Source organism: Dermacentor variabilis, chromosome 7 (assembly GCF_050947875.1).
Source record: "Dermacentor variabilis isolate Ectoservices chromosome 7, ASM5094787v1, whole genome shotgun sequence".
Lineage (NCBI taxonomy): Eukaryota > Metazoa > Arthropoda > Arachnida > Ixodida > Ixodidae > Dermacentor > Dermacentor variabilis.
The window spans coordinates 85,930,818-85,944,152 of record NC_134574.1 but is presented as its reverse complement, the minus strand read 5'-3'; the positions used below and the strand labels follow the sequence as shown (position 1 = coordinate 85,944,152).

General features: G+C 45.4%; 1 protein-coding gene across 1 annotated transcript; it reads right to left on the bottom strand.

Annotated features, from left to right (window-relative positions):
* Nucleotides 1-2,086: 2,086 nt before the first annotated feature.
* Nucleotides 2,087-12,708, bottom strand: LOC142586903 (uncharacterized). Its single transcript, XM_075697785.1, has 5 exons — nt 12,481-12,708; nt 12,054-12,134; nt 6,936-6,967; nt 6,247-6,291; nt 2,087-3,874 (listed from the first exon to the last, which is right to left on the bottom strand). Exons 2-5 carry the CDS (start codon nt 12,085-12,087, stop codon nt 3,551-3,553), a joined length of 435 nt encoding a protein of 144 aa, XP_075553900.1. The 5' UTR covers nt 12,088-12,134; nt 12,481-12,708; the 3' UTR covers nt 2,087-3,550.
* Nucleotides 12,709-13,335: the final 627 nt, after the last annotated feature.

The window sequence follows — 13,335 nt, the reverse complement described above, 5'->3', positions numbered from 1 at the left end:
CCTAAGGTTCTCTAGCTTGAGTTCTTTCCCTGGTTTCGGGATGAGGACTAGATTTGATGTCCTCCACTCCACATGTATCTCCTCTCGCTCCCAACGATTTTGCATGAACGGAAAAGGTTGTAACGTTTCATTGCCAAAGTACAATAAATCAGTCACCGTGTCATTGTCGCCAGTGTTTTCGCCATCGTCTTGCCATCGCCTTGCTGTTGTCATCACCCACGTACTCACGTGACGACAAGACAGGAAATTTAGTAGCCCTACACAGAATTTACAGAAGTCTAAAATATAACCAAAAGCGACGCGGCTATAGACGAATGTGCTAATAACATGGAACGTGTGTACGACTTCTCGTCGCAAATGTGCAGAACGCAACCATTCGCGTTTGACAGCAATATTAAAAAAAAAAGGTCCACTTTACCTAGCTTGTTGCTAAGTTTTGCGCCGCTGGCGCTGTCCGCTGCGAGAGAGCTGAATGAGAGAGAGAGAGCACGCGACACCGAGTTATTCAATTTCGCACCATTGTCTCCGTTGTCGCAGTTCGTAGGTGAAGTCCTTCGCAGCGGCCCAAAAGGTGCTCCTTTGGTTGAAGTGCACCAGTGAGAAAGGAGTGTTTGGTGAAGTTGCACAAAGCTCGGTTTCCTGCACGACCAGGTGGCGTTGCTCTTCACGCACGATGCGTACAATCACAGGGCTCCAATCAGGACTCGATGGCAACGAAAGGTCAGTGAGACGCCTCGCATTGGGTGCTCATAGGAAGACTACGAATGAAGCTATGCTGGAGGATATGGGGTGGACAAATTTTGAACTGAGGGAACCTCAGAATGAAATTGATTTTGAAGAAACACTGAGGAATATGAAGTTATGTAAATGGATTGCGAATGTCTTCAGATATTTGCACAGGAAAATCATTGATTCACAGTGGAGGAAAAAACACAAGCAAGCTTACCAGCAAGTGTGCGACCGCTATAGTGAGCAGCATGGAAACAATCAACGTCAATCGAAAATTCAGAGAGGCTGAGACAATCTCATGCGTGACGGCAATGGAAAAGAAACCTGCTATGAGTAACTACCTAAGAGGAATAAACCGCAGGAAAGAAACAATTTATGATAACTCAAAGGGCAGCCCCTTACTTTTCAAAGAGAGACCAGGACGCTTTAGAACGCGTAGTTATAAGGCCAGGTACACCATGGAAGAAGAAGCATATCCTTGCTGCGGTAAAGCTGGGGAATGATGGATCATGTTCTATTAGAATGTGAACATACCTACGCAGCTGTTGTTTAGGCTCCTCCAGCCTCATCGAAGCCATTGTTTTCAGGGACAGCATGAAGAAAGCAAACATGTACGCAATAGAGATTAGTAAGATGCGATTGGAGGTTTGTTGGTAGAAAGGTAGGGAGACCACAAGCAACGGAAGCACACAAAAACAAAGTTCCCAGTATTGGTTAAGAAAGTCTCATGCTGGGAGTTCTTTATTTTGCGTTTGTTTTGTTTTCCTGAAACATAGGTAGGACATAAGGCAAATTAAGAAAAAAAGCTTCGTGGCGCAACCAATCACCTCATTTCAAAGGGGACGCTAATAGCATCCATCCATCCATACATCCATCCATCCATCCATCCATCTACCCACCCACCCATCCACCAACCCACCCATGCAACCACTCACCCATCCATCCATCCGTCCATCCATCCATCCATCCATCCATCCATCCATCCATCCATCCATCCATCCATCCATCCATCCATCCATCCGTCCGTCCGTCCATCCATCCATCCATCCATCCATGCATGGGCGGCGAAGCCTATTGATTGCGGCGTAGTATCGCAGAAGTTTTATCCCGTCTAGTTCAACGAACTGTTGCCGTCGTCGTGATACCGTCATGGCTGTTTGATCGTAGTCATTTCTGCTTCATCATACTGCTCTCGTTATACCGTTTTCTTTATGACGTCGTCGTCATACCTTTCGACCGCCAAGCGATTCATTGAGCTTTTAGACTGGGAGCGAAAACATGTTGCCCCCATCATAACCAACGCTCAAACATACGTGTTACGCGCTCGTAATCATAAGCCACTTCTTTGCTTTTTTTTTGCTAATAGACTGATGCAGTTTCGCTACCACTGTAAATAAGGGATATATTTAAACGCCCCTTAACTAGGATCGCATGTAACGTTATTGACCTGAAAGGTGCGGTATTGGAAGGGGTCAGCGTCAGCTGACTGCCGAAATATTCAACCAAAATTACGTTCATGGATATGTTATGCTCGCCACAAAGAAAGACTTGTTTTTCTCTGTATAACAGACCACTGATGGCTTTATTAGGTGGCCAGGAATGCTGCTTCGCCACAGAAAGAAAACCTTAGGAGGAGTGATCTTGAAGCAACCTTTCAATGATGATAAAAAAAAAACGCTGTATTTTGGAGTTAACTTGTTCAAGAGTCTTGGACTGAGCGTAGATATTTATCAATCGGACAAGTAGAAAAACCTCAATTATTGCATAAATCATTCCATTTTATTGCTTACTTTTGCCATCCCATCCCCCAACAAACCCTACTGAAGAGAGGGCACACCACTGATACTTCGATGTGTTGAACTTCAGCGCATTAGTATACACATGACGCTTCCTGCATCCTAAGCATATGCATGGAACGGAACAATAGCCCTTCCAGAAAAGGTGCACCAACGAGAAATAACAGAAGGCTAATGTCTACTGTAGAATGGTATGCTACCAGGTTTAAAGCAATGGTTTCTCTGCATTAGTCATTTTCTTTCGTTTCTTAAATAATATTTCAGCTGTTTAATGCAACGACCCATCAACCCGCTAACAAAAACGCGACCTGCTCCATGACCGGTCAGCGCAAAATCTACACACGGAAGAAAATGGGACAATCGCAGGCATCTGGTTGTTGCGTCGACAGACGATTAACACATTCGAACTCGCCTAGTTCGCGCTACTTGTGCAACGTTCTTAGTCAGTTATCCCCCAAACTAGGGTGCCTGAGCAGTGGCATGATCAGGGCGACTACACCCAATGATATGCACTCTTTTGGGCTTTTTTTTGTGCGCAAACAATAATCGTCATCCATCTTGCATGCCTTTGTTTAATGCTGCGAGTCCCGGTATTTACAGGTCACGATCAGCATGTGCATGTTCTGCATGACATAGCATATTCTTGAAAAGAAAGTAGCAAGCGCTGCTTTAAAGGAGGTAATGCGGGCAGGAGTGATGATGATTATTGTGAGGGGACAAGATGCGCCACAAAGGATGCAAACTAATCGTCGTGGTCGCCTGGTGACGTTGGCGTTGCGCTGCTAAGTCTGAGGGCGCGGTAGTATTACTGGGGAGTTCTTTACTAAGGCATGCCTCGTAATTCTGTTGTGGTTTTGGTATGTACAATACAAGAATATTTTAAAGCTACAAATTTTTTGCAGGGTACTAAAAACTGTGTCACTAGAACGCAACGTCTTCCATCATATATTGCATTGTGCCCTACATTTTACTGCCATATCATTCTCATGGATTTTTACGGAGAAATGGTGGTTCTTTCTGCGTAATCATCTCCCATGACACTTGCAGTGGTGAGGATTTTTCTTCCTTGGAAATTTGGTAGTCATCCGTTGTGTGGTAGGTTCTACAGTCGCACTTCCAGGCAGCCTACTTGTATCCCGTGTTAGAGGCCCCGGCGATTGGATTGGCATTGTCTCTGCAGGTGGGCTGGACGGACGCTGAGGTTTCAATGGCCGAGTTGCTGTCGAACTTTCTGACGGCACCTTCTTAGGCGTGGACGCATTTACCATCGCCGCGGGAAGTGAAAATGGCTTTTTTTCCCAAGGGCAGACGCACACGTCATCATAGCACGTACCATTGCAGTAAGGAACCTGTCACGAGAGAAACAAAGAAAACAATATAATTGCTTTCGCGGCCACTGTTCACTCAGGCATGGTAAATAAGGACGGCAACGCGAGAACCAGAAATGGTGAGAGTGTGTTCACTTTTTTTCTAGCACCGCATAAAGGGTGTCACACATTCAGAATCGTATAGTTGTACCATGGGTCATACCACCATATCTTGGTGTATTTGTGGTCCACCAATTTACACTACAGCTATGCGCCTTCAACATCCTATGCATGTGTTATACTATTCCATCATTATATTATGCTCAAATTCAGCAATTTCTTTCAATAAATTCTCATACTATTGCAATATTGCAAATCTCACGACTTGAATAGTATGAACCCTTTAACGTTCAATTGCTGCAGCTCGGAAACCAAGGGTTATCTCCGCTCTCTCGTCCAGAAGATTGAGCCGCACGCCTTATATATATATATTTTGGGGGGGGGGGGGGCGGGGGGCTTGCTTCAGCGTTACTAAGGTAACGGTCAGGTTATACGGTGAGCACAGCTTTTGTCGATTAGGCGCAGAGTGAAACAGCCCTTGTAGTGTCACGTTGCTTGATATTCCCCAATGTCTTCTACGGGTGTCGGAGGCATTAACGTACACTTATGAAACCCCACGTTATTGGTGTGTCCGCAAGCGGCATACATGCATCTGCAGGAGTTATCCCCAGTAACATGAGCCACTGTGTTGGGAATGAAGTGAATGATGGCGGTCACTGAGGTATACTTGAACAATGAATCGACACCCGCCGGAGGAAAGTATCAGCCAATAAGCCAATATGCCGCAAAGTGCGCGCCAGCGTCCATATCGACATGGCTGCCATTACCACCGCAACTGCAGCGCCGCTTTCATGGCGGCCGGGAGGAAAGCTCCCCATCGTTCCTGTACTCGCCGGACCGGTTGGTCACGTGGGTGGCCAGAGGGTGACGAGGGACGAGGTAGCCACGGCGAGCGGGGAGAGTGGTTTGGAAGACGGATCGGCGTGGTCGTATGCCGAGAGACAGCTGAAGATGTGGTCGGCAGGCTGAAACCCCAAGGCCGAAGTCTTCGCCGGTAGATCGACAGACGGTGCAAGTCCGTCAAGATCTTCGGCTGCGAGGAACCAGTAGCCCGACGCTTCTTCACATCGGGATCTCGGCTAGCATGCCACAGATAAGCCTCGTGTTCCAACCTGCTCTCAGAAGTTTCCAACGGGCCCTTATTTTAAATTGTGCTTCATCTCTCAATAAAATAGTCACCCCGTGTCCATTTCTGTATGTTCTGTTAGGCTAGTGTTTGCCGCGTATGTTTTAGAGTGCGTTTTTCATTTGCGCCGCGTAATTGTTTGTTAATTCGCGAATGTTGTCAGTTCCCACGTGGTGGGCTCTGTGTTGCGCGTCGCGTGAGAGTTGGGGTTGGTTGTTACCCACACGCCTTCAGCGAGGCTTCATACCCTATCGCGTGTAATGTACTTATTCTATTTAATCATGCCTCCGGCATGATATTATTTTATTGAACCGTGTGTTTCTTTTTACGTCACCTCCCATCTCATACCTCTGCTTCCATCAGGCGTGGACCTTGTCGCCGGTCAGCAGTCGAACCTTCCATAAATGCACGCGGTGTGGGTTTCTTCTCCGGTTCGGAGAGTGCGAATACTTAACCAACAATCTTTGACACAATGCTGTGTGGGATTTCATCTGCTTGGCGAATTGTTGGGATTTGCGTTGAAGAACAAAAAGAACAGCAATGTTTACTAGAAGATCAGATTTTGTGGTGGTACCAGGGGAACGCCTGCGCATGCGCACTCCTTTATTATATTTTGCTGCTCCCTGTCGTCCTTCTTCCGTTTATTGCTCGAGCACAAGAACGGGAGACTGGCCATATACGGCTGGCACGCTAAATACGGAGTGCAACGACGTGGCAATTACCACGAAAGTGGAAATTTAGTGCAAACCATTAAGAGCAAGGGGATGCTTCGGGCCTCTATGCCACCCTAAAGGTATCGAGATACCATTCTGATACCATTCTGTGTGCGCATTGACAAACAAAATAAGAACGCAAACAAAATACGAACATACTTTCATATTTCAGTTGTTGCAACTTCTTCCTTGCTATCAGCATGATCAGTAAAACTCTGACATTGGTTATGTTAGTGTCCACACGCGTCTTAGAGCCGCTAATTATATCTGCATAATTACGTGGTTGTTTTAGAAATATTTTGATTGTTGTTTGGGCACCACGCGTTCCCTAAGAAACTGTCCTTCGTTTCTTCGATTTTTATGTTGTACCGATGACATTAGCATAGAGCCGTACGAGATTGCGCAGCAAGTAGCACTGGATAAAAAGAGCACTATTCGATTTAAATGTTTCTTACCATACAAAAGTCCCCAGTCTTCAGGTCACGGCCGCACCTCTTAATCTGTAAGCAACGGCTATTTTCATGCTGTGTTCACAAACAAATAGAAAACATGCTTCAAATAAAGCACGGATATGCTTTAATGTTCGAAGAGGTCAGCTATACCATTGTAATTACTAATATTTCATTATACTTTAAATCGATTGGAAACAAAACAAAGGTTGCAAATGGGAAAAAAATCTAAACATAATTTGCGATGTCGAGCTGGTGGAGAATGTTCACTACAGATGCCTAAGTCTCCTTTTTCGAAGAACGTAAAGACCATAAATCGAAGTTACATTTGGAAGCTACAATTTTACTCCTGCCAGGTTTACATGCTTTGGTAAGCGGGAGACAACTGCCAGCATCATTGCGGGCTTTTGGCTGTCCTGATCATATGCCAGGCAGAGATCAGGTGGGTGTAATAGCATTTTTCTATGTCAGTCTTTTAATAACCAACAAGCCGTTCACTGCGCAATTTTGAATGCGGAGAAGCCGTTTTTTTTTGTAGCAAAATTCCGAACTTTGAAGTGTCGGCAATGTTTTCATATACAACAATATCTTCAAGATAAATAATATCTTCAGACGCAGCTTAATAAAAAGCGATAAGCCGGACTTATAAACTTTATACGCAGGAGTTAGGATGAAAAGAAAAACGGGGCACTCACAGTGAAGCCTGCAGCGTTCAGGACGGAGACACCTGCAGGTACGCTTGGGGTTATTGGTTGTTTTGAGAAACAAAGTAAAAACAAGGAATGTGCACCACGTTTCATGCTATATATTGTACTCCAAAATGAAGCCGCAGCAAGACAGCCGAAGCAATGAGAGGCCGCGTAGATAGTCGTAATTATGCATATAATTCAGTAAGAACGTCCAGCACACCTACATACGCACTGCGTAGAAAGTCTTAATTTCGATATCAGTCCTCTGCTGCCGTAATGCGCGGGATCGATGAATGCCCGCATACTTAGCCTTGGTGTCAAGCTGTACACATTGAGTTAAACCAGAATAACGAACAGTCTTTGTGTACAACCTTTCTCACAACCCAGGCGTACGCTTGGGACGTGAGGCTCCAACAGTTATCGCACAATACGAATAATATCATTCTGGCTGCCTCTCTTTCCATCAGTCTACTGGCCGTTAATGGCAGTTGACAGCTTGTATTGCTTTGTTCGTCAACGCTGGTACTCGGGGATCGAATTCACAGAGTGTTTCGCTGATTTGAGCTGTCGTCGCTAATGATAGGTTATTCATCAGTATTGCCTGAATTTGTTTGACTTTTTTTGTAAATTTCGGCCCCGAAACTGAATACTCAAAGCTTTCATTCATAATCGCTCTTTACCATTGGCCGGCAAGCTTTGCTAATTTATGATGAGCATCGGGATTAGCTGACATTTTCTCCTACGAACAGTGATAATGTAAGAGAGAGGCCTTCTTTTGTGTGGGTACGGACCATTTTCCTAGCGGACCACTAGAAAACAAGCTAAATCAGAGTGAACCGCAGGGTCTTGGTGAAGATAATATTACTCACTCGCTTTGTGTTTTCGGCTCCAATCCGCAAAAGGTTCTTATGCTAAAAATATTTTTCAGAGAAGACGCTTACCTATCGTGATGTTTGGGAGAGTATTTTTACCAAATGATTAGCAGCAGCCAGGAACTTAACAGGGAAACTCTGTATATTTGACCCCTCAACTATTCAAAAAAATATTGAATGGTGATAAGTCGATCATTAGATCGGACATCCCTAACTCGTACCAGTTACGGATGTGTCGACTATGGCCAATGGGGGCGATGAAGAAGCGAATACGACTTTCTGTCAGTACTCCTTGAGCAAATGTTCTGTGCGGCTGCGTTAGTTGGTACAGCCTATTCAAAACCGATTATATGGACTATAACAACACTGTCTCCCATCCGACATGCGCGAGTCGTCTGAGCACTCAGTAGGACAGACTTTCAAGTCGCAGATTTCGCGGCTGGAATTGGCTTGGGTTTTATTGTTTGGATGTGACTACTGTATCAGAGACCTTATTATTATTATTATTATTATTATTATTATTATTTGTTTTGAACACATATACACATATATACAGTTAACAGGAAAGGGAAGGCGAGGAGCAGGCTGGCAACTGCCACCGGAAGTCAAGGATTCACTTGGAAGGGCCGAGTGAAGACGTCGTAAGAAAGGCCAGAGGTAGTGTAAAAAATTATGGGGTTTCACGCGCCAAAACCACGTTTTGATTATGAGGCACGCCGTAGTGGAGGACTCCGGAAGTTTCGACCACCTGGGGTTCTTTAACGTGCACCTAAATCTAAGCACACGGGTGTTTTCGCATTTCGCCGCCATCGGAATGCGGCCGCCGTGCCCGGGATTCGATCCCGCGACCTCATGCTCAGCAGCCCAACACCATAGCCTCTGAGCAACCACGGCGGGTAAAGGTAGTGTAGTACGTGCACAGGGTTGCCCAGAATATGAAGAAAGTGGTAAGGGGGATCGATGTATCCGCAGTGCTCTCGGCTCCTATTAAGCTGTCGGGGTTGCGCACCGGATTCTCCACTAAGAATGTTGAGCACGGCCGCGCGGAAAAAAAAAAATCCCCAGGCCGTTCTGTAATCTCGACTGCAGTGTTGGTGCTCTTTATGAAATACTCCCCAATTGCTCTGTCAGTAGGTGTGGAGACTACATTGACCAAATTTCCCATCTAATGAGGAACGATTGAGGGGATGCAGAGTTTCATTAAATAATGGGTCCCCACCACATTTTTTAATTCACTCTTGCGAATGCTCATGCCCACCATGGCTTGTAGGTCGAATAAATTGAGGAAAGCCCGAAAATTAATCCAGACTTTTCACATTAAAGGGACACTAAAGGCAAATACGAAGACTACGTGGACTGTTTAAATACCATTCCAGAAACCTCGAAACTCTTTTTTTTCGTGCCAAGAAAAGACTTAGTTTTGGAGAAAATTGCATCTGAAGGATTCGAATACCTTTATTGCAATTCAAATCTCCCGCCACCCAAACGGGCAAAGTGGTGACGTTGCATAGGCAATCACCATGCTTTGCTTTGCTACCGTCGGTGAGTAAAACGGCGCCCGACAGACGGTGGTACCGAGCCAAGACAGAGCAGTAAATTCGCCGCTGCAGCTTCTTTTGGTCAGACCGTTCGGTCACCCCACGACATCACACGGGAGTTAAATTCTCTGCCACTTGCAGTTTGTGCGAGTTTCGTGAGCGGGCGAAACCAGCGCAGCACTGCATGATAACGAAAGTACTGAAACCTTTCGACAGCCCGCGTCTTGGTGAAGGGTATTTTCGATGAGGTCGTTTTTCTAAAAAGGAAATGGAACTGGACAAGTAGCATTTTATTTTGTGTAGTAATGCAATACAAAGACGTTTATTTGCAACGACAGGTTGAGTGATAGTGACGTAATTTAAACGAGGACAGCGTTCGTCGTCGGACAAGTACTTGAATGTCCCTAGGGAGTGTCTAATCTTGTCCTGTAGTTACCTCGAATTCTCGATTATTAAGGCTCTGTTTCCGGCAATATTGACGCCTCGGAGATTCCCTGGCTATAATCTATCACTTTAGCTTGACCTAATATTTGCCTTTAGTCTCCCTTTAAGCAAAAAGAAGCACAACAAGCAAGCGTTCCCTCGATTCCCTTCTATCGCAATTAGCAAAATGTTTTAGATATGGGTGTATAAATAACGATACGGCAGCCGTAACTGGTATGGTTGTTGTGTTGGGTGTGCATGCGTGCGCGCTCGGTGGCACGTGTGTGTGCGTGGGTGTGTGTGAACGCGCATGTGTCTGAAACTTACTTAGGTTTGTGGTATTAAGTCTTAAGTCTGTCCTTTCTTTCTGCGTGCTTTATTTTGCAAGCTTGAATTCTTTCGCAATATTTTAAACAATGACTAAGTGATCAATACCATAAATAACAAGAAATTCCTGCACTAGAACTGTTTGGAAGATCAAATGCCAGCCTATGATGACGATAGACATATAAGTAGCGATGGCAGCTGGCCTACGCTAAACAGCGCATCCGAATGGAAAGCCTGGTGAATTTAGCTCAGTCCCCTGAGAGGTCGAATATAGCAGGAAAAGAGCTCGAAATACAGAATCTTCACGCATTGTGACAAGCTCCTTATTGAATGAGAACTTGCAGTAGCACTGCGAACATGTGTTTCAGAATATGATTCACGAAGCCCGCTCTTATGATGTCCGCCTCGTTGGTTGGAGTACGCTTTCGCCATGGCTTGCGCCATGTAACGACAAGCAGTCTGTGTCATTTGGTTATATAGTACAGTGTGAAGGCTGTATTTATTACATCGTGGCAATCAAAGCTTTCAACGCTGCCTCAACGCAAGTTCACACACTGTGTCCTCTGGGACTATTACTTCATATGTTTTATGCGCGCGGTGCTTGCGCGCGCATGACACTCAACGTTCGCCACAAGCAGACCAGAAGACTTATTGAGATGAAATTTAACACCAATAAGGTAGACGTGGTCCAGATAGAGACAGGTTATTGGCCATGAAATATTGATGCTTGTATTTATTTCTCCGGGCATCACAATAAACGTTCTTATGCTGGAATTGTTACTTTGGAGAAAATTCCAGTAACTTTCAGAGCTGGATATATTAGTCACAAGGACGGCAAGGAAATAGCAAAGAGCACTTGTGAACAAAAAAGTGGCAGTTTCGCCCGAAAGGCGAAGTACAGATCGCGATAGTAAATCAGTGGACTGCTATACGAAGGAAAGATAGTAGCTTTATCGGCAGTATAAACTTGTAAACATATACATACTTACTAAATTAACAAGCATGGTGTCACTCGCACACAAGCAAACACGAACACATCTCACTCGATGACTGCGGAAATTCGCTGTTAAAACACTGGAGCGAGGAAGCACGGAAGCAGCAGTGAGCGGATTGACGCGGAGCCCTGAAATTACATTGCACGGCAGACTCTCTCCCCGTCACAGATGGCTTTCGAGATGCCGCGGCCCGGGCAGTCGCGCGTGCCTGCCCGGGCCACCCGTAGTAGAACGCGCCCCTCCCCCCTACCTGCCCTCCCCCCGGGCCCTTGCGCGCGAAAGAAGGCAGTGCGCTTCCTCCTCCCTTGCGTGCGCGAGATAGGGCCGTGACCGCCAGATCACCCTCACATGCTTTCACTCGTACATACAGCATAGGACACGTGGCGTAGATTTTATCGCCGTTGGACATTATGCGGAACCTCACAGCGACGGCAGAAATACGTTTGGAGTGTTCATATAGCTGCTGTTACAATAAATGGTTTGAAAATTTGGCCCCATCTTTGACGCAATATAGAGCGCGCCAACATGCGTTCCTTCAGAGCGCGTAGAACCTTCAGAATGTTTGTAACGTAGTTCGTGAGAGCTTCTGCTCACCATTGTAGTCCCTGTGAAAACTTCGGACTAGTGCTGCTTTTGGGAATCTTTGCGAGCATTAAGGCGCTTGCTTTATGCCTGTCATGCATTCCCTGATATGCACCGCTAAGGGTTCCCGTAGATCTCCTAAACAAGATTCCTTTAGCTGATAAATTATGAAAATGGATTGTTCGTATATATGGTCTACATTGTGTAGATTATTTTTACTGCCTTTGCATTTACTCAAACTTCTCTCCTTCAAAGAGGTATAACGGTTCAAGGGATCCTAGAGAAGATAAGCAGCTCTTGTAGAGAAAAACAAATAAAGACTGCGAAGCAAACAATTCTCACGTGCCTGCATGTGCGTCCAATGTCAGCGTAAAATTTTGTGCTCACCTAATATGCAAGGCAATAAGACTTTCATATGCATGTTGGACCGTCAGGATTTGCCCACTGCTGTCTTCGACATTCGGTTGGCTGTTCGGGGAAAAAACACGAACCCATTCAAGACGTCAGCCGCGACACAGAATCAGAAGAAGGGCTTACGTAATGTAACGATCACTTTAGGCACAGAGTATTTATGACCTCGTTTTGTGAAAACACAAAATTTTCGTATTTGTCACCAAAATCCAACGTAGCACTTATTCAGCACAATGGCATTACTTAACGCATTGCTGCAGAATGCACGTGATAAGTGGCCCGGGGACTAGTGGTGCATGTTTACTCCTTCGTGAAATGATGTTTGACCCGATTTATTTAGTAGTGGCGCCAAACTTAGCTGGTCAAGAACTTATGCAAACATAAGCAACAAATGTCTACTTACGTGCGCGGTCTCGAGCATTCCTAGAGCAAAATACAATAAAAATATCACATAAAACGTAGAACTAATCTATAACAGTACACTTTCATATAAGGTAGGCGTAAAAGTAACTGTACGTTGCATAAGGTCCACAAGCTGTTCTAATTGAGGAACTCTAAAACAAGCAAACCCTTTCCGTTTTTGCCCTGTTGCTTAGCTATGCATATGCTTCGTGAAACAAACGGAAATGCTGGGCTCGCGATATTCTGTGGTAGAACATTGTGGCGTGTGACTCAGCTGGTCATCCGAACCTTTAAACAATACTGCTTAGAAGCAGCTGTTTGTCGCCATTTAAGTGGATATAAATTATAACTCGTTATTCACCGTAAACAAAAACTTACCAGCGGCGCCATCATGCTTGCAGCGCAGGAAAGAAAAGACAGTACAATTCGCAAGGACGATCCGAAAGAATAAGAAGGCTTGCAGCTGCGCCGTGCCGGGCCCGCCTATTACTGTTCTCGAGGTGGGGGAATTTCGTTGCTCACTGTACTCGTCAATGGTTGAATAAAGGGAAAATCAGACATCCACCCGTTCGTAGCAATTCCTACAAAGGAAACCCATACGGGTTCCTCGAAAGAAAACGCCTCATTGTTGAAGAAAAATTCGTCCTGGTCCGGGACTCGAACCCGGGACCACCGCCTTTCCGGGGCAGCCGCTCTACCATCTGAGCTAACCAGGCGGCTAGCAGATGGCAGGGCGAAGTCGAATTTGCCGACAACACGAAGCAAAGGCAAGTGTTTGACGTAGTAGTTCTGCGGAAACCCGCAAGGTGGAGAGAAGTAATGAATAAAGGGAAAATCAGACATCCACCCGTTCGTA